This window comes from Neurospora tetrasperma (genome assembly GCF_000213175.1).
Source record: "Neurospora tetrasperma FGSC 2508 unplaced genomic scaffold NEUTE1scaffold_81, whole genome shotgun sequence".
NCBI classification, from domain to species: domain Eukaryota; kingdom Fungi; phylum Ascomycota; class Sordariomycetes; order Sordariales; family Sordariaceae; genus Neurospora; species Neurospora tetrasperma.
The window spans coordinates 5,127,008-5,148,438 of record NW_009799179.1 but is presented as its reverse complement, the minus strand read 5'-3'; the positions used below and the strand labels follow the sequence as shown (position 1 = coordinate 5,148,438).

The following is a 21,431-nucleotide window of genomic DNA, read 5'->3' as shown; positions in this document are numbered from 1 at the left end:
CGACAATGGTTGGTTTGTGGAGGAAAATCTTGACGCCCTAAACCCATTTGTTCCTGATTCGTAACGCCTCCTTCGCCAGCTCGCGCGTCGAAAAGACACTGATACCAAATGATACTGCTTCGTTGAATGCGCCACGCATGCTGTTATCGCCATGTGGTGTACTGTCAACAGCATTGGAAGCCCTCTTGCCCTGACTTCGAGAGGGGTTCAGGTCTCAAAAAAAAGCAATGGATTCAGGCCTAGCAGGCCAACTAGGGGCTGATAGCTTGGATAGTTTTACGCCATGTTCTTGTTTTTCTCGTACCTGTTTGTCAGTTTCGACATCCCGCTTCCGCCCACCCTGGAGTGCCTGGTACCCATGTATGGATGATGCCCGATCAAGATCGGAGTTAACGAAGGTGATCTCTAGTTAGGATTTGCTCCAGGAACAAGACGATACTATATAAACGATTAGCCTCTCCTTCTCTTTCGTTTTGCCTTACCCCTTCATGTTATCGCTTGGAGATTTGTAGCACGACATATTGGCACCCTATCGCCTCGAAACCCCAAACCCAGTGGCGAGTGTTCTTCCATCAACAGCAGTCCAACCTCCCATCACGATGGGTCTCCTACCCCTCACATACCGACGTCCAGCTTACGTCGACAAGAACAACATCTCACTGAGTGATGAGCCCAGCACCGGCCAGAACACCATCGGCAACTCCCCTGCCAGAAACAGTGAAGCAGGATCCGAGAAGACAGAGCCAAGCCTGAGGCCAGTCAACTCGGGTAGCATCGCAGGAATCCCAACAGCATTGAGCTTCGATAAAATTATCGAGGGGGGAACATGTCCAGTCAGTGCTTGATCCTGCCTCACATGAAGACAGACCAGTGGCTGACTAGCCGTATGTAGCCATGTACCGTCCGTGACTTTATGAACTACCTGATATACGTGGAGCGGTCAGCGGAGAACTTGCAATTCTTTCTGTGGTATCGTGACTACATGAAGCGCTTCGAGCAAGCCAAAACGTGGGACCTTGCTCTTGCTCCAGAATGGACACCGGCCATGGAGGAGGAAGCCATTCACAAAATTCAGAAAGAGCAGGCTGAGAAGGCCCGCAAAAAGCCGAACTGCAAAACAGGAGACGTGACTGTCGAGATATTCAAGGGTACTGATTTCGAAAAGGGGTCGACCCCAGTCTTGTCCAGTCCAAGAGGCCGAAGTACATCAGACTTACCCGAGGGCACGCGGACAGGCAGCAACGACCCGTTCGGAACGCCGCCGGACACTCCACGTGGCTACCACCAGGAGACCTTTTCCTCCGAGTATAACGGGTCCAGTATGGCGACGACGTACCGCACGCAAGCGAGCGATGCCTTTGCCACAGCAGGCATCAAGCCACCGTGTAAGCATACGTCTCCTGCTCGTTCTTTTTCCAGTTTTCATATGCCACACTCCCACAGAGGCATGACATGCATGCGATAGCTGCTGTCGAATACCGAATCGAAAGGGGCAATGTTGACTGACGGAAAACTCAAACCAAACAGTCACCATACAACCCTTCCGAAAAGAAATCGACCGTGTGATCGCCACTTATATCATGGACGACGCGCCCCGGCAGCTCAACCTCTCCGACAAGGAGCAAAAAGCCGTACTTCAAGCGCTTGCACACACGACGCACCCGTCCGCATTCCGCATCATCATCACGCCTATCGAATCCGCGCTGCGTCGTCAGGCGCACCCCAACTTCATCCGCTGGTCCATCTGCAACGGCAACCCGGCGCGCGTCTTCTTCGCACGGGGGCTTGGTGTCGCGCTCATCCTGATCAGCACCGTGGTCGCCATCGTGCTGGCTTTGTCCAACGCGGGCCGCGGCTACCGCGCCCTGGCGGCCATCGGCTGGGTGCTGGGCATCTCCACGCTGATTGCGGCGTACAAGGGTATGTGCGTGGTCCTGCACGGGCTGCACCACCGACATATTCGTCCGTGGGAGCTGTTCATGGCGGAGGAGGAGGATGGGGAAGAGGGCAAGGCGAAGCGGTCGTTTGATAGCTTCGGGTCCGGCAACAGCTATGAGGACGAGCCGTGGCTGGTCCGGTACCAGCAGCGCAACGTGATCCGCAAGATCTTTGATCGAGAGGTGTGGATCCAGGAGCCCATGCTTCGCCAGATTCAAGACACGATTGCGGTGCAGAGCATGTTGTGCGCCGTGGTGCTGTCGGCGATCCTGACGGCCATCTTTGTCGCCGTGCCTGGAGGGGACTTGTTTTGAGCATCTTGAATTTCTCACAGTGTCTTTCAGATATCTGCTATGTATGGTTCGTTAAAATGATCGATCTAATAACCGGATCGAGGAATGGGTCAAGACAACCTCAAGACTGTTTGCATCACTGCAGTGGATGACTCGAAAGCTTACCGTGTGAAAATGCGGGGTGGTCTTCCACTGTCCTTTCTGGGTTCGGACGTGCGGGAATCCCCGCCATTATGCCGCCGGCTTGTCGGTTGTCATCAAATCACCTTTCATTCCCCGTTCGATTCTGTCCCCGCTCTGGGGAAAACGTAAACCGATTTCGGTATTTTCGGCGCTGTGGAGTCGACGTACCTGCGCCGAGCCGAACCATTTCCCCACAGTCGCATGTCGGAGCATCAGGCATGTTCCCCTCCAGTGCAAGGCTTATGTATCATGACCTTCTTTTTTTATCGGCGGGTTTTTTCTTTTTTCTTTGGCTTACGCTACACTCTTTGTGGGTCGATGGTTGATGGACGGAACTGGCGGGCTCATGGGGCTATTCGGGGGCTTGTGCACAAAATACTGGAAGGGCGATTTGGAATTCTGTTTCTGTCGGTCTTGATTTTGGTTTGTACCGGAGTCGGAGTAGCTTTTGCTAAGTCGCCAGGATGGCATTGATGGTTACTGAAAGCTGTGGAGGAGCAACAGGAGGAGGAGGGATGGACGGCAGACAGCACAGTAGGGCTACAAAAATGGGCAATACGTAATGATCGTTCAAAGTGTGGTTTCACATATTACATGCCTTTGCTGGTTTCAGTAAACAAGCGGACGGCTAGTTGCACCGTTGCGCTGAGTGGTGTTACGTACATGTTCCCATCTGCCCGGGAGGGATCTACAATACAAGTACGGAACCGTTGTCGCGACGCTCAGGCTGACGAGAGATGGCACGGAAGACGGCGCAGACGAAGACTTGAGTAGCAGGCTCGGGTAATTGGAGGTCAGACCATGCTAGTGACCGTTTCAATCGTGGAATCCAGTCCTAAGTGAACATGCGATGACAATGGGACGCCTGCACCCTCCAGACGGAAGGATCATGATGTGCAGTGTCTCGGGCGAAAGGATTCACAATCGTCACGGTATTTGTTGGGGTTTTCGTAGACAACAGGGTTGGAATCGGCAGGACTAGGCCCGCAAGCCATGGGATGTTGATGTGGATCCTCTTCTTGTAGTAGCACCTTATCGATAACCCGTGCGGCCGTTTTTGTGGCCCACCTCTGACTACACAGTAGGTAGATCACCACCAAAGGCACCCGGGATATGATCTACAATGTAGTTTTCAGTATCCCTCCTCCTTTAAAAGGTCTCTGACAAGTCTGTCTCGCCCAAAAAAGCGCTCTCCGAATGGCTGCCCTCAAAGACACATTCATGCCTCCTTGAACCGCTCTTGTTGTTCTAACCTCAACCTACCCTTTTTCTCCGTGTTGTGAACAACAACAGATACAACATGTCGTCAGAGAGCAACCAAGCCGAAGCCGAGGCTATTGCTCCCCACCCGCAACACCCATCGTCGCGACCGCAAGCCGACCACCAACAACCCGAATCCCGCGACCCAGAGCTGAGGAATGACGGCCTACCATCGCAGACCGGCCAATTGACCACTCATCTCTCTCCGAACGCTGCGCTTACCACACCTACAACGCTTACCACACCTACAACGCCTACCATCACCAGCCCCGAGATTGCGACTGCGTCAACTCCTGTCACAGCCTTGACCTCCGCGACAACGTCACCCCCGTCAGCCAACCGCCAGCGCGCATCTACTTCTGGTCCAATCGAGCTCGACACTGCTTTGAGCCATCCGGGCTCTGTTCGCATCAATGTTGAGGGCGCATTCATCGTTGAGCACGGCAGCGCTTCGCCGCCACAGACACCAAGCGGAAGCAGCAGCCGCGGTGGTTCACCAAGTCGTCAAGAGTCGAAGGACATCAGACTACCGAACCACACTGCGATAGTGAGCCATATCGCTGTTGATGTATGGAAACACTTTCACAATTACTTCCCGTTGATATCCTATTGGACGCATTGTTAATGGTTGATACCTCGGATAGATCGGCGGTTCTCTGGCTAAACTGGTGTACTTCTCCCGCGAGCCTCACTCCACGGAACCAGGTGGACGCCTCAACTTCGTCAGCTTCGAAACCGACCACATTGATGATTGTCTCGAGTTCATGCGCGCCCTCAAGCGCAAACACCAAATGCTCAATGAGTCTAACATTGGCCCCGAGCTGTGCGTCATGGCTACGGGCGGTGGCGCATACAAGTTTTACGACATGATTCGCGACGTTTTGGAAGTCGATGTCATCCGGGAAGATGAAATGGAGTGTCTGATAATAGGTATGTCATTCATGCACTCTAGCATGGAAACTATTGCTAATAGGCATAACTACAGGACTCGACTTCTTCATCACTGAAATCCCCCGCGAAGTCTTTACCTACTCAGAAGCAGACCCAATGAACTTCGTCGATCCCTCTACCCACAGATATCCATACCTCCTGGTAAATATCGGGTCCGGAGTGTCGTTCTTAAAAGTAACAGGGCCTCGGGACTATCAACGTGTGGGCGGTACATCACTCGGTGGCGGCACGCTTTGGGGCCTACTAAGTCTCCTCACCGGAGCTCGTAGCTTCGATGAGATGCTAGATATGGCATCCAAGGGTGACAACAGTAAAGTCGACATGCTGGTCGGCGACATTTACGGCACCGACTATGGCAAGATCGGCCTCAAGAGCACTACAATTGCCAGCTCTTTCGGAAAGGTGTTCCGTTTGAAGCGACAAGCCGAGACGGAAGCCGAGGACAGCGGTGGACTTAGCCCGGTCGACGTTGACGAGGTGCTATCCAGCGCCGCCGAGGCCGGCGGCCCCTCTACATCATCAACAACTTTGCCTGGCAACAAGCATTTCTCGAGCGCCGACGTCTCGGTCTCCTTGCTGTACGCGATCAGTAACAACATTGGACAGCTCGCTTATCTGCAGAGCCAGATACACGAACTCAGCAACATCTACTTCGGCGGGTCCTTCATCAGGGGACACCCGCAGACCATGAACACGCTCAGCTACGCCATCAAGTTCTGGAGCAAGGGCGCCAAGCAGGCTTACTTCCTCAGACACGAGGGCTACCTAGGAGCCGTCGGCGCGTTCCTCAAGCGGCAGCCTCAGAATTGGGGCCGTAGGGGAAGCTTCGATCAGGCTACCGTCATGGAAGCGCGAATGAATGCTCGGACGAGAACGAGAGATGCTGACAATGAATAATATCGATGTTGTTACCGTCGGTTTGCCATGTCCAGTGTCTCGAATGGGAATTGAGGATAAAGAGGAAGAAAAGCGGATACCCCGTCATAGAGAGAAGGATGTAAAGGTTCTTATTCTGGTTCAATTGTTTTTAATATCTTCATCGCTGGCGTTGGATTTGTATCTCTATTTCTTGTTCGATGGGTGTTCTCAATCCAGATGATACACGGCGCAAGCGCAAGCTTTTGGTTTTTTGGGGGCAGCCTTTTTTGGTCATTATTGTATATTTTTTCTAGTATTTGTATCGTCAGCGCTCGACGTTGGGCGACCCATTTTGTTATGAGATACCTGGATAAGCTTTGGAAGCAGCGCAAATCTAGAGAAGAAACAGTCGCATTATTCCTAGTATTTTCGAAATGCTGCAACAACCTGAAAGCTCTAGTGAGTCCAACTGTTCATCAGAGCAAAATTTCAATGATTGCAGATGATAGAACGGGCGCATATATTGGAAACCATTGAAGAGAGAAAAAAAGAAATAATGTTGTGATATCTAGTGCCGAGATCAGCACAAGAGATGGATCACATGGTGAAGTTGCCTTCGCCTTGGATCGTTATAAGCCGCGCACTTTGCCGCCTCCGGAACTGTACCTCATCTTCACCTACACCTACACATCCACCGTCAAGACTTTGTATCTGATCTGATCAGAATCAAGCACATCGCCAATATAAAGACCCCGGCTCCTTCCAATGACATAAGCCCGTCCACCCCGCCATCCGTCGATGCAGACACTTCAAAGTCGTGGCGCTGCCCTTCCACATTCCATCGACGTCAGCTTCGCTATAGCCGTTGCCGTTGCCGCAGTCTTATATAGTCACAGTCGGCATGTGATTTCAGCTCCTGTCGTATCACTTCAAAACCCTTTTTTTGACGAAATGCCGGCCTCTACGTGTTTTCGACTTTTGACTTCGACTTGGACTTCGACTCCCGACTCCCGACTCCCGACTACCAACTATGCCAAAACCTCAATGGCTCGTCATCAATCGATCGATTTCGTTACGTTCGAAGAAGTTTAGGCCTTGACGACCTTCTTGACCTCCTCCTTAACGTTTTCCTTGACCTCCTCAGCAGCGGCGGGGAGGGTCTTGTTCTTTTGGGATTGTTGCCACATGAGGATACGGGAGACCTGAACGACACCGACGATGCCAAGGAAGAAGTTGACGGCGGCGAGACTGTGAGAAAACAAGAAGTTAGTTCTGGGTTGGGTAAAAGGGAGTAGGGCTGTTATATTGGGGGGAAGAAGGGATAGGTATGGACCAAGAGATGGACGTAAGAGATGGTATTGGTGGTGGTGATTGTTGTTGGGAATGGGATGACGTAAGTTTGTTGATAGGGTCGAAAACGAAGGGCGACGACAAGATGGAAGAAGGGAAACGCACAGGTAGTTCTTGGGCTTGATGATCAAGCACCAGCGGGTCCAGATGAGACCGGTGGCAGTCAGGGCGGCGTTCTGGGTGAGCGAGAGCTTCTCGGCCGGGCGCGCAAAGTCGGAGATACCTGCGAGGACGAGACCCCATTTCATGACAGGGGCCCTGTTGTTTTTTAAATGGACATGGATTAGCCTTTGCTCTTGCTCATTGGAACGCATCTTTGTCCGAATCTTTTTTTTTTTTTTCGATGTTGATCATTGCATCGTCGTTGTTGTTGTTACTGCTGCTGTTGCGCCGACTCCGAAAGGCCTAAAAGGTTCCTCAACAAAACAACATACCAGAAGTGCACCGTCTTGAAGCCGACCGGGCTGTTCCACATGCGCTTGAAGAAGGACTCTTGCGCTTGCTCCGAACTCGCTGTGCTCTGGAAGCGCTTGCCGCCATTGCGGGCGGCGTTGGAGGTGAAGAAGGTGTTGCGGAAAACGGGGCGCGCCGCGCGGAAGAAGTTGTTCATCGGGGCCATTGTGCCGGAGGGGACTTGCGACTCGACTCGAGGTGGGATGGTTTGGGGATGGAATGTCCGAATTGAGTCTCGACTTGGAGGAGGTTTGGACTTCTTAGGGCGCCGGGGCGAAAGTGGATTGGAGCTGAAAGTGGAGCTCCCAAAGTCCGATCTGAATTTCGGAGTCGGCGACTTAGTTAGTCAGGGACTGTGTATCAGTACAGAGCAAGCGGCATATTCAATGTTGTTCGTTAACAGCCCGCCCCGGACCATCTTATCGGTACATAACAGAATCTCATGCACGCACCTTGAAATGGTGCAAACTTGACGAGCGCGATGGTTTTGAAATCTTTGCACGGCACTTCTTCTCTGACCAATATTCTAAGGTGAAGATGCTGAAGGTTTTCGACGAGTCATCATTTCGTGCCCTGGGCAAAGAAACCGCTGTCTCTTGTTGAGGACTGCGGAGATAACATGGACTTTCTGTCTGTCAGCATTTTGTGGCTCGTGCACCGTTGGGGAAGCTCGGCTTTGTGCACCCTCCTCATGGAAACCTTTGTGCAAAGAGCTTTCTTATCCAGGCGGCTGTAATTGTGCATCTCAAATCCCAGGTGGAGCTTCTGGTCGGCAACCTCCCCCGCTTGCTTGCTTGTCGCAAAGGTGCCCCTGCCCATAGGACAACGACGACCACTCAATCGATACCCCCATCTGCCAATTCTTGCGCCTTTGTAATTTGAGATTGCCTTCATCGCAACCATGTCAGGCAGATTTGCTTTCAACAAAGGCTTGAAGGAGGTCCGCTTCCTGTTCTGCCAGACGGGCGAGCACAGCGCTGCCACAAGGTGAATGATCCCAGCCCTACGGATGGAGTCTCCCGTCAACGCAGCAGCGTGAATGACTCGAGCAATACCCGCCTCCGCTGATTTGATTAGATGAATGAGCCCCAGATTAACTTCAATTCTTGAATCCAGATCATTCCTCCTCCGAAACTACCCTGCCATGAAGAAGGATAACCCGGCGACACCGGTTTTGATTCGAGATGCGTCCGGCACGCTACCCAAGGTCTATGCGAGATTCGGTTGGTGGATCCAGACCATATGATATCACGCTCTACTCTTTGGTTTTGGTTCTAATGCTCGGTCTTTGCAGAGTTCGGTAAGGAGAAGAGTCAGTCGTTGGAAGGTAGGTTATGGCGTCCTTTTACATCTTATCTGGGCCGATGACTAACCCAGATGGTTTCTAGGTCTGTCCGACCAGCAAATCGAGGAGACGGTATCATCCCTCGTCAAGAACAACTCTTGAGCTGGGAAGTGAGAGGAGCCGTGAAGCATGTCTATGACACCAGCATCCTTGACGCTACATATAACCCGCTGTGGTGGCATAATGAAACCCGCAACCCCTTCGACGCAACCGATGGATGGGTACGATTGTTGAATTCATCGAGAAAGTTACCGCTTCAGTCGCCAAATTCTAGGCTCACAGGTCTTTAATGATATTATACTCTGAGATGAGGAATCGCAGTTATCATTGAGGCAATGCCCACCACCTTAGAGAAGCGATTTGGAAACACTTAATACAGCTCCGCAACTTTGCCGAACTTTCGCCCTATCTCAGGACAAACAGCTATGCAACAGAGATGCTTTGAGACTGTGTTGATACGGCCAAAGGGGGGTGCAACCAGGCGCTTGGTGACTGTATGTGAAGAAATCACAACTCACAAACAGGCAACTGGATTGGCACCCTGGCCTACTTGTCACAGTTCATGTTCCTTGACGAGCAAGCTGGCAGCGAAGTTGGGGACTCGATCAGAGCGCAAGTTGAAAAATGGTTCTGCGTTTGGATGCTTTTGTATGCATCTAGGTAGGTTTGAGGGAAAGTGATGCAAACAACATCAGCACTGGTCCGCAAAAGAGGCTGCAACCTTCCCAACTTTCAAAGCTGCCATAACTTTGGACAAGGAAAGGAGCTAGACCTTTCCCTCAAGAAGACATATTCAAGTGCCTGTTCTCGTATCCCCAAACTGTCTTATTTGTTCTCAGCTCCTATCCAACGACTGCAGCCAGTTAGAACAGCTGAAGCAGGTCGGTAGCACCGCTTTTGTCCCCTGACCGAATGTGCAAGCTGTGATGGGATGCCGTAGAGACGGGTTCGATGCACGCAAATGTACAATTGCGCCTACCCAGCCGTGATCGAATCAGAAGCCGACGACAGAAACACAGCTTTCCATTCGACAGGCTTCACACCCCCCAAAAAAGGCAAGTCAGGGGATGAGCAGATCATTTTTGGGCGACCTCCAGACCTCCTTGGCGCGTGAAGCTGCCCCGCGTAAAAAAGGCGAATTTTGGGGGGCGTGGATCATAAGTACCCCATGATATAGTGTAAGTATGGAGGCGCTTTTTTTTCCTTCTTTTTTTTTTTCCTCTCACGGCATGTGCTGAGACTACATCACCTCGACTTCGTCACAAGAACAGTTGTAATCGAGCTGGATTACCTCAGGAGCGTGCAAAGCATTCCGGCTGTGCCGAGCGAAAACTTGGAAGAGACAACCACAAGATTCCCCACAAACCCTTTGTTCCGCCTCGTTAGACGAAAAAAGAAAGATCATCACCCCTCCTTTCTATTCCGCCCTCAGCTGCCACCCCGCCTCGCCTCATATATCACAGTAAGACAGGGAGATCGAGCCCAGATTACAAAAACAACTTGTTCATCGACGATACTATCCGGTCAAGCTGTATCAATTTTATCCATCGAGCCCAGGAGCGCAAAGATGCCCAGGATCTTTGGGCGCCGGTCAACCTCTCTGAAGCTGATGAGCCCTCCAGACTCTATGCCTCTCTCAGAACAAGAGCATCACAATTCCTCAGACAATCACCATGATTCGGCTTACTCCTCGCTGCTGGATCCCATGGTGCGCGCAATGGAGCCGCCAGAACACCGCCGGACCAAATCCACACCAAGCGGATGGATGCAAGGCTTTGCAACTTCTGGACAAGACGTCTCACACCGGACGTGGTTGAGTGCCGCCGAAAGACGCTCCTCTTCGACTGGCGAGCGTCCATCTCCTCGGAAGCTGGTCAAAGACCCCAACGGCTCCGGCCGGCCGTCATTCTCCGTGGAGCTTTCGGATAGTGACGGGGAGAAGGAGAAGGGTGTCCTACGACGACAGCTTGCCAGACTGAGGAGCCTCTACCGACGAGAGAAGTCAGAACCCTGAGGAGGACTGCTGATCTCCCTCAGCTTGCTGCTGACTTGTGATGTTCATTCAAAGTCATGATGTTGGCGCCAGGGAGAACGGATCACAACAACTTCAAACTTGTGGTTGGTTGTTCGGAGGATTTCCGTCTATGGGGAGGAGAGTTACAGTAGGCGCATTTTGCTTGAAGACCCGCTCCGCCGACACCAACACCGACCCGCTTTTCCTTGGCAGCCACTACCATTCCTACGATCACAACTCTCATCGGCTATCGGTTCATGGAAGTCTTTTTATGCCATGACTAATCTAACAAAACCTCACCGGATGGACAAATCGACATCCGAAACTTCCCTAGAACACTTCCTTCAACGCGAAAAGTAGACTTCACGGTTTAGTATCCTATCCTTTCCCGAGGACGCTCACTGAAGGCCACACATTCACAGCCCTTTCTCATCCTTTGAAAGCTTCTAATTTTGGGACAAACGACGAGTTCTTCCGGGTCAACTTTCAGCGGAGTCGGATCTCAAAAGCACACTCTTGCAGCCCCATGATGACGGCCTGGGCTTCTAACCTCCGCCCTCAGGTCACTACATCTTGTCTCGTTCTTGGGGCAGTGGGTGTATCCCTGGGGTTGAGTGTCCGCATGCTGATGAGCCAAAACTCGACCAAGAAGCCAATAATAATCCCATCACCAAGAGCCACCCACCTCCCACAGTTGCCCAAAGAAGAAACCTCCTCACTTCCATACCCCCCAGATGCTCTACCAGGTGCAAGGGACGTTGAGACCCCATATGGAATCATCAAGGTGTTCGAATGGGGGCCTGAAGACGGCGAGAAGGTTCTTCTATTACACGGCATCAGCACACCATGTTTGAGCTTGGGAATCCTTGGAGAGGCGCTCGTGGAAAAAGGTTACAGAGTCATGCTGTTTGACTTTTTCGGGCGCGGTTATTCCGATACTCCAACAGACATCCCCTTTGACATCCGGCTTTACTCGACTCAGATCTTCCTGGCTTTGGCATCTTCAAAACTGCCCTGGACCGGCGACAATGGATTCCACATGATTGGTTATTCCCTAGGCGGAGGCATCGCCGTCTCGTTCGCCAGATACTACTCGCACATGATCCGGTCCTTGGTACTCGTGGCAAGCGCAGGACTGATCCGGTCTGAACACGTGAGCCGAAGGAGCAGGATCCTTTACTCCGAAGGCCTGCTTCCCGAGAGGCTGCTCCGGTGGCTCATACGCCGACGGATCACTCCCCAGCCAGCGACAACGACATCTGAAGCCAAACTGGCCAGCGAAGTCGTGGCCGCCACCAGCAACAGCGAACAGTCCACCCAGAAGCATCACAAAAACAGCGACGCCAGCGGCGGGGACTCATTTGACAACGCGGTTCTCTCGCCGCACAGGCCCAATAGCACAGTTTCCTCGGTGATGGCCTGGCAGGTCCAGCACCAGCAGGGATTCCTCACGGCTTTTATGAGCAGCATTCGGCATGCGCCCATTTACGAACAGCGGGATGACTGGCTAAAGCTCGGTCAGCTTTTGGCTGCTAGGCGAAAGACTTCTTCTCCTGGTGCCGATGAGGGAGCCGGGGCAGAACCGTTGCCGGGACTTTTGGGTGGAAAAGTCTTGCTGATTCTTGGCTCAACGGATCCGGTCATTGTCAAGGAGGAACTGATACACGACGCCACGTCAGTGTTGGGAGAAGATGGATTTAAGGCTGTTGTAATGGATGGTGGTCATGAGATCGTTATGACGAAGGGAAAAGAGGTGGCGGGCTTGGCGGCAGGTTTTTGGTTATCGAGTTAGATAACTTGGGCGCAAGGGAACTACCATTGTATATGATGATATGATACGTAGGATATATGACATGCTGGATGTGATTGCAGATTGTAAGAATTATAAGTTGTCGTGTTTCATCGTGCGGGTAAAAAGAAACTGGTTGGAGCTGATGCAGTGGAACGACCTGACCGAGGGGACTTACTGGCCTATGTTGGATCCATGTCCGCGGGTGACACCTGCAGGAAGTAGAAGTGCCCTGAAAGGCCACGCTAGGTTGCTAATTCAGCGGCTGTCAGGCGGTTTCTCAGCGCGCACTTGCTTTGCATGGATCCAGCTGCCCAAAGCAGCCTGGTACAGGGGGGTGTATTGGTCGATCCTAGCTGCCGTGCAACCACAAACCCCACCAAGGCTGATAGCCTTTCAGGTTGGAGGAAATTTCCCAAACAACAACCTCCAAAACAATTTGCAGCCTTCATCAAACAACACCACTTCAAGCTTGGTACAGCCAGTTTGCAACTCGACAACGGTTGAATCTGACATATAACAAATCGGAATCATATCAGGCACCATAACAACCCCAAATCACCAAACATCAGAAACCAAGCCGTCACAATGGCCGCTACAGTTCCAGCTCCCTCGCTGAGCTTCTCGCGACCAACCTTCGCCAAGCTCTCGCCTCACCCGTACCTTCTCACGAACCTCACCGACCCCGAAAACCCCTGCCGTACCAACGGCCGCGCCCCGCACGAGGCTCGCCCCGTTCACATCCACACCTCCTCGCTCGCCCACGCCAACGGTAGCGCACTCGTCCGCACCGGCGACACCACGGTCGTCTGCGGCGTGCGCGCCGAGATCCTTCCCGTCACCAACATCCCCCAGTACCGGCCGCGGGAGCTTTCATACGGCGAAGAAGATAATGACGACAGCGCCGATGTCGATGAGCTAAAGGACTACGACCTCCTGGTCCCCAACATCGAGCTAGCCACCGGCTGCGCGCCGCAGTTCCTCCCCGGCGTGCCACCCACGACGCTGGCGCAGACGCTCAGCACGCGCATCTACTCGCTTCTGCACAGCTGCAAAGTAGTGGATCCCAAGGGCTTGAGGGTGTGGTACACTCCGCCTAAGGAGACCAGGGAGGAGGGCGCGATGGAGGTGGATGAGGCACAGGAAGAGGAAGAAGAAGAGGAGGAAAGGAAACCGGAGCTCAAGGCCTACTGGGTCCTCTACATCGACCTACTGTTCGTCTCCTTCGACGGAAACCCCTTCGACGCAGCCTGGACAGCTGTCATGGCGGCGCTGCGCGACACGAAGCTGCCGCAGGCGCGGTGGGATCCGGATCGCGAGGCGGTGGTGTGCTCGCGGAGCGAGGAGGCGAAGATGGCGCTAGGTGTGCGTGGACTGCCGGTTGCCTGCACTGCGACGGTGTTCCTGGAGAAGGAGCATGGAGAGGATTCGGGCACCTCGGCAGAGAGGAAAAGCAGGCACTGGATCTTGCTGGATCCGGATAGGTTGGAGGAGAGCTTGTGCAAGGAGACGGTCACCGTGGTGGTGGACTGCAGTGGGGAAGAGACGAAGGTGAAGAGCATTGAGAAGCATGGCGGTACGGTGATTGGAAGAGAGCTGATGAGGGGGTTCATTGGTGTTGCTGAGGGGAGGTGGCAGGAGGTGAAGGAGGCGTCGAAGTAGAGTGTCGGTCTATGGCAGACAGGCATCTCGGGCTTGTCCTTTTCACGAGTTTTCACATGGACGAGCGTCGAAATGAGAAGAGCAATGTAACGGATTTGATACCCTAGGATGTACGGTTGGACAAATGCACGGTCAGAGTGGTCTCCACTATCACCATCGGTCTTGAAACAACTTATAATACCTCGATAGCTGGTTTGTCACCAACACGATGTTCTACCAACATGATCATGAAGGCAGACGTACGTAAAGTTAAAGGCAATGTCAGGGGCGGCGAAAAAGTGAAAACGACAACATCAAAACGAACGCGCCTGTTCAGCAAACCATGGGCAGCAAGGAAAGTGGAAGAGAGCATATCCAGGGCGGTCAGGACAGTGGGTTCAGGGGTTGGATACCCTCTTTCCTGTTGCTATCAAGGGAATATCTCTTGACTGGATGCAGAAGGGCCATGGCTGTTCCTTCCTTGAGATCCCAACCCTGAGGAAGGAACGGCACTCTGACAAAGTGAGTACCTCAATGGCCACTGCAATTCATGAAATATCATGCAATTGTAGTGGAGGTAGGTGAGGTTTAACCGGCCGCACCTTCCGTTTTCCAAATGACGATGCAGCCAGTGGTGAAAAGTTTTACTCTTCTGATATTGAGCCCTTCGCCCTTCTCGTCATTCTCTCTCCCTCCATCCACGCCTCGATTCACCCGTCTTGCAGCGTTTTGGAGGTTCACTCCAAAGAAGCCAACTATTCCAGCATACCTCCATTCCATGCCTGCGCTTGAGAGCCCAGCTGCCGTTCATTTTCAAGTCACGTCGATTCACGCCACCGTTTGTTAATACGTCAGATCCCTCTCAGCCGGCCATGTCCCCTCTGGCGACCTTCCACCCGTTTCCGAGGCTACCCTGGGAATTACGCAATGAGATCTGGAAGCAGTCTATCCGCCCACTTGGCCGCCCTGGAGCCCACATCTTTTGCTTGGACCTGCGGGGGCCGAAAGATGTTACGGCAAAGGAATGTGATATACAATGCCCTCGTATTCTTTCAGTGCCTTTACATCATGAGCGTCCGTGTCCGCCTTTGGACATCGGCGAGAAATTCATTCACATTTCAGTCCCGGCAAAGACCTTATCGTCCGGACCCGACGGTAATCCCTCAACGTATTTGGTCGATGGCGGACTTTGGACCGCCTGCAAAGAGTCACGGGCAGTGATGGAACATACGTTCAACCACCAGAAGTGGGATCCGATAAGGAAGGCATACCCAGCATACTGGAAACTTTGGAATGATACGCTCTTAGATCGTATGGACTTTGATATGCCTCCTCCTCCTCCTCTTTCACCTGGCAGTGACGACTCGTCTCCTTCTCCACCTCGACCTCCACGTTCGCCTCGCGAAAGGCCACCCACCCCCGTTGACCCCTACGGTGGAGAGCGTTCATATCATCCGATACCGGCAACGGCATTTTTCTGGTCATCACCTCCATTGCCCTGGCCGCCATCCTCTAGCGAGCTGGACAAAGCGGACCATTCCACAGGCCAGGCTCCGGCCTCCCCGCGTTATGTCACTGTGCTTCCAATGCAGGATCTCATCATAATTCGGCCCTCGAGCTGGACCCCACATATTCATGAGGGTTACTGGCAGGCGTTTGAACACGGGTTTCCATTTGGGGCGGAGAAATATGGCTTTCCTGGATTCTGCGGATGGAATGGTTTTGCCATTGAGTACGATCCAAGCTGGGGCGAAGAGCTGACAAAGGGCGCTACTTGGCGTAATGACTCTACGTGGCTTAATGATGGGTCCTTCAAGTTGCCTAACGGTACCGTTGGTATCATGGACATTATCTTCAATGCCGTTTCAAACCTTTCCGAGCATGAGCAGATCAAAACGATTTGGCTCATTGACTACCGACTCAAGCCTAAGCACAATACACCCGCAGCCATCGGAAGGCTGGACAGCAGCCAGAGGGTGTTTCATGGAGGTGATGGGTGCCAGTTTGTAGAAGTGTATCGCGAGTTTGTTGAAAGTGGCGGTCGTTATCTTGATGAGTATTACACCGAGGGCATTGATGGTGAAAACTCAGCCATGAGCCAAGGATCGTGCCATTGGTTTATTAAAGGGTTTGAGGTTTGCATGTTTGGAGATCTCTACGACAGCGACGAATCAGTCGATTCAAGTTACTCGAGGTATCCTCCGCATATTGGCCTACTGGCCTGCCTGCCCTAAGCTTGTATAGCGGCAGTGGACACTTCAAGGCTTGTGGAATCTAACGGGGGATTGCTATATCTTTTCTTGGCTGGTCTCTCTTCACTTGATCTTTCGTTATACATTATGCATCTGGCATGGGGTTCCTTGCGGGTTTCTGAAAACTTGGCTGGTTTAATGTAATCACATGTTGGTCATCCCAATTCCTTTCTTTCATATTTCCTAGTTGACCTCTTTCACAAATACTCAGTAGTGTATGGTAGGTTTTGACAAACATAACACAGAGCACAAGATCAAGCGATGAGTAGTTGGAAATGAAAGGAAGCAAAGTGTATGGGGTCAGGCGCTGCGCTGTGTGTGATGTGAGCAGAATAGATTAGTCGTCTTTGGAATTCAGAATCCCGGTGGTCGGGATTCTATCCACTGGTCTGGGCCCAAAGGGCGACATTACATTGCGGGCTCTATGTCAATTGGATGTTTAACCTCGGTGTTTCGCAGTTGTAGCTTTTGCGTCACGAAGGAGTCAGGCTGTTTTGACACTCGATGGAAGAGGAATTGGTGAAATACTAGCCGCTGAGGCGGTTATGAAGGTTCAAGAAGAATGGGCTCTCACATAGGTTACAGTCATTGTCATGTGTGATTTCCTATATGGATTGTGCGCTTCACGCAGCCAAATAGCCCCCCCCAAGTGGCATGAAGCCCGGAACTTATAATGCATACTAACGCTGTTTAACTGAGCTGCAATATGATAACGGCGGTGATCATTTTAGGCACAGCCTCGTGGCCAAAAGTAGTGAGAAATGCAATTGGAACGCGAGTTAAAACCGTATAGCGATGGAATAGCTCAATAATGTGTCGGTATAATCTAGTTCGTTGACTACCTCTACATTGACATCCGCGACCAAGAATGATGGGTAGCAATGACCTCTCCAAAGTGACTGTGTCGCTAGAACCAAAGTTCAGGTCATTCTTGTCCGTTTCGTTCAGTTCCTTCTCCTCTCATCTGCGACTGTGCAGTGCCTTCTTAATAAAACGAAATACGAGCAAGGCGGGCAGGTGGGGGATATCTGGTGCACCTTCCATCACAAACTGAACGGCAAGTATGGCAGTAGTTCGATGCTAAAGAATTTTTTTTTCCAGCCAGTCCTTTGTTTCCATTACTCCATCATCCTCCCCATTGCCCTCTCTCCTCTTCATCCCCTTCCCCCCATCCACGCTTTCAAATTTCTTCTCAGCGTCGGCGTTTCTGTGAGGCTCATATCCACAGGGCCGGGCTGCCGATTCAACAAGCCCTCCCTTCATACTTGGGCGTAAGTGTCCAACAATCGTACTCACCTTGAATTCACATCGATTTACCATTTGTTAGAGATATTATTTCAGGATGTCAGATCACTCGCAACTGCCCGGCGTCACCACGGGGCCTCTGACCACATTCCACCCGTTTCCCAAGTTACCCTGGGAGCTTCGTCACGACATTTGGGACCTTGTTATCCGACCACTTAACCGCCCCGGAGTTCATATCTTCTGCATAGAAGAGAGGGAGTTGGAAGATTCTGAACCCAAAGAATGCGACGTGATCTGCGGCCCAATCCCTTTGGAATCTGGCGATTCCAATCTTCACATCAGAGTTCCGGCTGCAACCATGTCATCCGGACCTGCTGGTAACCTGTCCACATATATGATTGATGGTGGACTTTGGACTGCCTGCAAGGAATCACGAGCGGTAATGGAAAGGGTGTTCAGGCACCAGATGTGGGATCCCAAGAGGAGGGCCTACCTAGAGAAGTATTTGAATTCCTTTGAGATATACAGGTTCATCATTCCACAACTTCGAGCACTACAACACCTTACTCCAGCTCTCGAAGACCCATATAAAGGATTAGAACACGAAACCGATTTGATACCGGCCACAGGATTCTTTCTATCGGCGCCAGTTTCTTCTTCTCCGTCGTCATCCGCTCGAACGAACCAAGCAAACCGACCCAATCATCGAGTCACAACCTCCCCACATTATTTCAGTGTCTTTCCCCATCGAGATCTCTTCATAATGCGGCCTTCATCGTGGAAGATAAAAAACATGTGGTTTCAGCTCCAAGTTGGCTTCCCCTTTGGCTCAAAGATATGGGAATACTTCGGATTCGGTGGAAAACATGGTCTCGCATTTGAGTACGACCCGATCTGGGAGCAAGAGCCTGAAGCGACCGATGAGTATTCTCGTGATCATAGATTAAAGGTTCTCGGTTTTATGAGTATCTACGACAAAATGACTTCGACCATCCAACAACTCGTGGACTCGGACACTGTCTGGTTCATTGATTATTGACTCAAGCTTAAGGAGAATACACCAACAGACAAGAGAGAGCCAAGTGATAACCAAAAGGTGTTCTATGGGTACGATGGACGTCGATATGTCGAGGTGTATTCCAAGTACGTCGAGGGAGGTGGCGACCGTCTCCCATGGTTTTATACCGAGGGTCTTAAGGGTGAGGACTCGTCTTTCCGCGAAGGGTCTTGCCATTCTTTCATCGCAGTGATTGAATTTGGTTTAACCATGGAGTTCTTGAACGAATTGTCGGAAAACGAATGGGGTGATCAAGAAAAGCACGGCCCAGCATTGGGACTTCTTGCTTGCTTGCGTTAAGCCTAATCGAAATACGTCGACAATGGATTGTCATGAAGTGTCAAGCAGCTCTTGTACTTAGTAGATCTCGTTGGCATTGGTGTTTGTGGTCCTGCGTTATCTTGTTGCAACGAATTCCATTGTTGGGCTCTCACATGTACCTAGGTAGATCGACATGAACTCTTTGAGTAGTGAAACCAAAGTTTCCCTGTTTTATCCAGTTCCAAAAATGTCAGGTGACTACCACCGTCTCTTTCCCTTGCTTTATAGGATGGACGTGACGGGCACTTCTTCACCAACACAAGGGGCTAATAAAAGTGGTCATTGGCGATGTATCTGATGTGGATAATTACACTTATCAATCGATTTTCAACAGCGGTTGGAGCATGAGATGAGCACTTAGGTGATGGGACACTGAACAACAATCTCAGTCTCGATATGTTTTCAGTTAACAAAAATATGTGTTGGCTCTCTGACAAGCACTGGGTGATAACCACTTCAGTCCCATCTGCCTGGCCATTTGTGTGCTGTCCAGACCTGCCAAACCTTTCAGCGAAATCTCAGCAACTCATCGGATTACAGAAAGTCAAGCGAGAGATATATTTTCAGTCACATCGCAAACACCGAAAACCTTTCCCCGCCGAGATGTCTTTGCCGTTTGGTATTCTCGCAGACGACGTCTAGAGCCTTCCATCTCCTTCAATCCACAAAACCACCACTGTTTGTTGTCTCCTTAAGTTGCCCAAAATTCATAATATATCTAGTCACCAGCTCGCTGACATCCAAGCCTCAACAGCACCCCCTCATCATTTTTCTCACCTTCGCCTCGCAATCTCCAACTCACATATAACTCCCAAAGAAAACAACATAAACCTTGGAAGAGCTCAAGATGTCACTAGATAATCTTGATCTGCTACAACCAAGGGCCACAACCCCCGCCGACGAATATCACTGGTACCTTCTCTACCAGCTGATACGAGGCCTAGAGTGGCTCAAGCTGAAAGTTCAACAAAGCGGCGACGACGACGACGACAACGACGACGATGAGATGCGCATGCAGCAGCAGCAGCTGTTGACAAGCGAAGCAAGAGAAAGCCTGAAAGAACTCTTGGACAAGGAAATCGAAGAGGTCAACACCGACAACCTCCTCTACGCAGAAAACCTGAAACACGAAGACCAGGCAAACAAGTTCCCGCAGGAGGAGGAGTCCTATCCGCATGATCTCCGCTTGGGCAAGTTCCGGCAGCAGGAGGGGTATGAGGAGCGTCTGGAGAGATTCCGGCGTGAGTGGACGGAAGAGGCGGCGCTGGAGAGAATCGCGGAATTGTTTGGCGTGTGGAGCGACGTGAGGAAGAAGCTGGGGCTTACGACGGAAAAGGATATGAGGGCTGTCAGGGAGCATATGCAGAAGACGGTGGCGGATAGAGAGGCTGTCAGGTTTAAGCCGACTTATTCGCTCTATCCAAAGGTTCAGGTTCTGGAGGAGAGGAAAGGGAAGTGATGGAGAAGAGATCCTCACCAAAGTAACTGCACTGCGTCGTACGTACCTCTACCTCTAGTATGACCTAGAGGTACGTAGCTCTACTTATCAGAGAGGGAGGCGTGTCACTGGTAGCCGCGTCGCGATATCAAGTGGCCCTGCGTGACGAACAGTGAGACTCACTTGCAACAGAAGGGAGAGATAACTTTTGTGCTTTTGGTCAAAGGACGTTTGGGTTAGTAGCGTAGTGGTTGGGGCGTTTGATGTAAATTGGTCAGATGATGAAGTAGTAAGCGGAACAATTGCACTTGAAGAACTAAGAGGAATACTTGATCCGTCCGTCATATTATACCTGCGTGGACTGTAGTCTAATGTACTGGTATCCTTCGTCAGCCATTGATTTCCTAACGCTCAATGAACTAACTTGAAAAGAAACAAATATTTCTAGCTCAGACATCAACCTCGGTAACCCGACCCTTCCCCTTCCCCTTCCCCTCCCATAATCCCTGCCTCAACCCTCCCAAACCAGAAACCAGAACTTGAACTCCTCTACGGCTCCGACTGCGCAGCCGCTAGATTGCTCTTCTCAAAACACAAGATAGTGGGCGGCTCCGACAAGTTCAAGCTGGGGCCAATCTCCTTCAGCATAGCATGGGCGAGACACTCGTTGTCGTAGTAGCGCATGTCGTCCATGGATGCGAACTCGATGTACGAGGCGACCGTGTAGTCGCGGGCCTTTTGGTCGGGAAGGGTCTTGCCGGCCGTCAGTTGCAGAATGTAGGGCTTGCCGTCCTTTTGGGAGGCGAGCTGGTCAGTTAGCAGAGTGAGAATAGTAGAGGTAGGTTGACTTTGCGTTTGCTTGGCCGGCGGGGGGTTGAGATGGATTGGAGCAGCTGAGGACGGGCAGGAAAGGGAACTGGAAAGAATGAACTGAAAGGGAAAAGAGAGAGAAGGGGGACAGAGAGAGAGAGAGAGAGAGAGAGAGAGAGAGAGAGAGAGAGAGAGAGAGAGAGAGAGAGAGAGAGAGAGGAGGAGGAGGGAGG

At 51.6% G+C, this 21,431-nt stretch overlaps 11 protein-coding genes across 11 annotated transcripts in view; 9 read left to right on the top strand and 2 right to left on the bottom strand.

The window, feature by feature from the left end:
• Positions 1–368: 368 nt before the first annotated feature.
• Positions 369–2,252, top strand: NEUTE1DRAFT_126129 (uncharacterized protein; the record flags this gene model as incomplete). Its single annotated transcript, XM_009858002.1, has 3 exons — positions 369–833; positions 893–1,385; positions 1,528–2,252. The coding sequence occupies 3 exons, from the start codon at positions 600–602 to the stop codon at positions 2,250–2,252; spliced, it is 1,452 nt and encodes a 483-aa protein (XP_009856304.1).
• A 1,462-nt stretch (positions 2,253–3,714) lies between these two features.
• Positions 3,715–5,589, top strand: NEUTE1DRAFT_72518 (uncharacterized protein; the record flags this gene model as incomplete). Its single annotated transcript, XM_009858001.1, has 3 exons — positions 3,715–4,221; positions 4,319–4,604; positions 4,660–5,589. The coding sequence occupies 3 exons, from the start codon at positions 3,715–3,717 to the stop codon at positions 5,520–5,522; spliced, it is 1,656 nt and encodes a 551-aa protein (XP_009856303.1).
• Positions 5,590–5,983: 394 nt separating this feature from the next.
• NEUTE1DRAFT_72515 (uncharacterized protein) lies at positions 5,984–7,484 on the bottom strand (the record flags this gene model as incomplete). The annotated part of the gene is made up of 3 exons (XM_009858000.1): positions 5,984–6,731; positions 6,939–7,091; positions 7,268–7,484. 3 exons carry the CDS (start codon positions 7,450–7,452, stop codon positions 6,572–6,574), a joined length of 498 nt encoding a protein of 165 aa, XP_009856302.1.
• A 559-nt stretch (positions 7,485–8,043) lies between these two features.
• Positions 8,044–9,025, top strand: NEUTE1DRAFT_118876 (NADH/ubiquinone oxidoreductase; the record flags this gene model as incomplete). The annotated part of the gene is made up of 4 exons (XM_009857999.1): positions 8,044–8,273; positions 8,403–8,509; positions 8,581–8,613; positions 8,675–9,025. 4 exons carry the CDS (start codon positions 8,188–8,190, stop codon positions 8,731–8,733), a joined length of 285 nt encoding a protein of 94 aa, XP_009856301.1.
• Positions 9,026–10,198: 1,173 nt separating this feature from the next.
• Positions 10,199–10,645, top strand: NEUTE1DRAFT_142529 (uncharacterized protein; the record flags this gene model as incomplete). Its single annotated transcript, XM_009857998.1, has 1 exon — positions 10,199–10,645. One exon carries the CDS (start codon positions 10,199–10,201, stop codon positions 10,643–10,645), a length of 447 nt encoding a protein of 148 aa, XP_009856300.1.
• Positions 10,646–11,174: 529 nt separating this feature from the next.
• On the top strand, positions 11,175–12,545 carry NEUTE1DRAFT_91204 (uncharacterized protein; the record flags this gene model as incomplete). The annotated part of the gene is made up of 1 exon (XM_009857997.1): positions 11,175–12,545. The coding sequence occupies one exon, from the start codon at positions 11,175–11,177 to the stop codon at positions 12,435–12,437; it is 1,263 nt and encodes a 420-aa protein (XP_009856299.1).
• A 335-nt stretch (positions 12,546–12,880) lies between these two features.
• On the top strand, positions 12,881–14,310 carry NEUTE1DRAFT_72508 (uncharacterized protein; the record flags this gene model as incomplete). Its single annotated transcript, XM_009857996.1, has 1 exon — positions 12,881–14,310. One exon carries the CDS (start codon positions 13,023–13,025, stop codon positions 14,094–14,096), a length of 1,074 nt encoding a protein of 357 aa, XP_009856298.1.
• Positions 14,311–15,295: 985 nt separating this feature from the next.
• Positions 15,296–16,309, top strand: NEUTE1DRAFT_55714 (uncharacterized protein; the record flags this gene model as incomplete). The annotated part of the gene is made up of 1 exon (XM_009857995.1): positions 15,296–16,309. One exon carries the CDS (start codon positions 15,296–15,298, stop codon positions 16,307–16,309), a length of 1,014 nt encoding a protein of 337 aa, XP_009856297.1.
• Positions 16,310–18,365: 2,056 nt separating this feature from the next.
• On the top strand, positions 18,366–18,929 carry NEUTE1DRAFT_105632 (uncharacterized protein; the record flags this gene model as incomplete). The annotated part of the gene is made up of 2 exons (XM_009857994.1): positions 18,366–18,521; positions 18,618–18,929. The coding sequence occupies 2 exons, from the start codon at positions 18,366–18,368 to the stop codon at positions 18,927–18,929; spliced, it is 468 nt and encodes a 155-aa protein (XP_009856296.1).
• An 868-nt stretch (positions 18,930–19,797) lies between these two features.
• NEUTE1DRAFT_105631 (uncharacterized protein) lies at positions 19,798–20,409 on the top strand (the record flags this gene model as incomplete). Its single annotated transcript, XM_009857993.1, has 1 exon — positions 19,798–20,409. The coding sequence occupies one exon, from the start codon at positions 19,798–19,800 to the stop codon at positions 20,407–20,409; it is 612 nt and encodes a 203-aa protein (XP_009856295.1).
• Positions 20,410–20,821: 412 nt separating this feature from the next.
• NEUTE1DRAFT_72504 (uncharacterized protein) overlaps positions 20,822–21,431 on the bottom strand; it is a gene marked incomplete at both ends in the record, with an annotated part of 1,547 nt that continues 937 nt past the window's right edge. The window contains one exon of the mRNA XM_009857992.1: positions 20,822–21,195. Within this exon, the coding sequence (XP_009856294.1) occupies positions 20,938–21,195 (258 nt within the window). The remainder of the gene's footprint in view (positions 21,196–21,431) is intronic.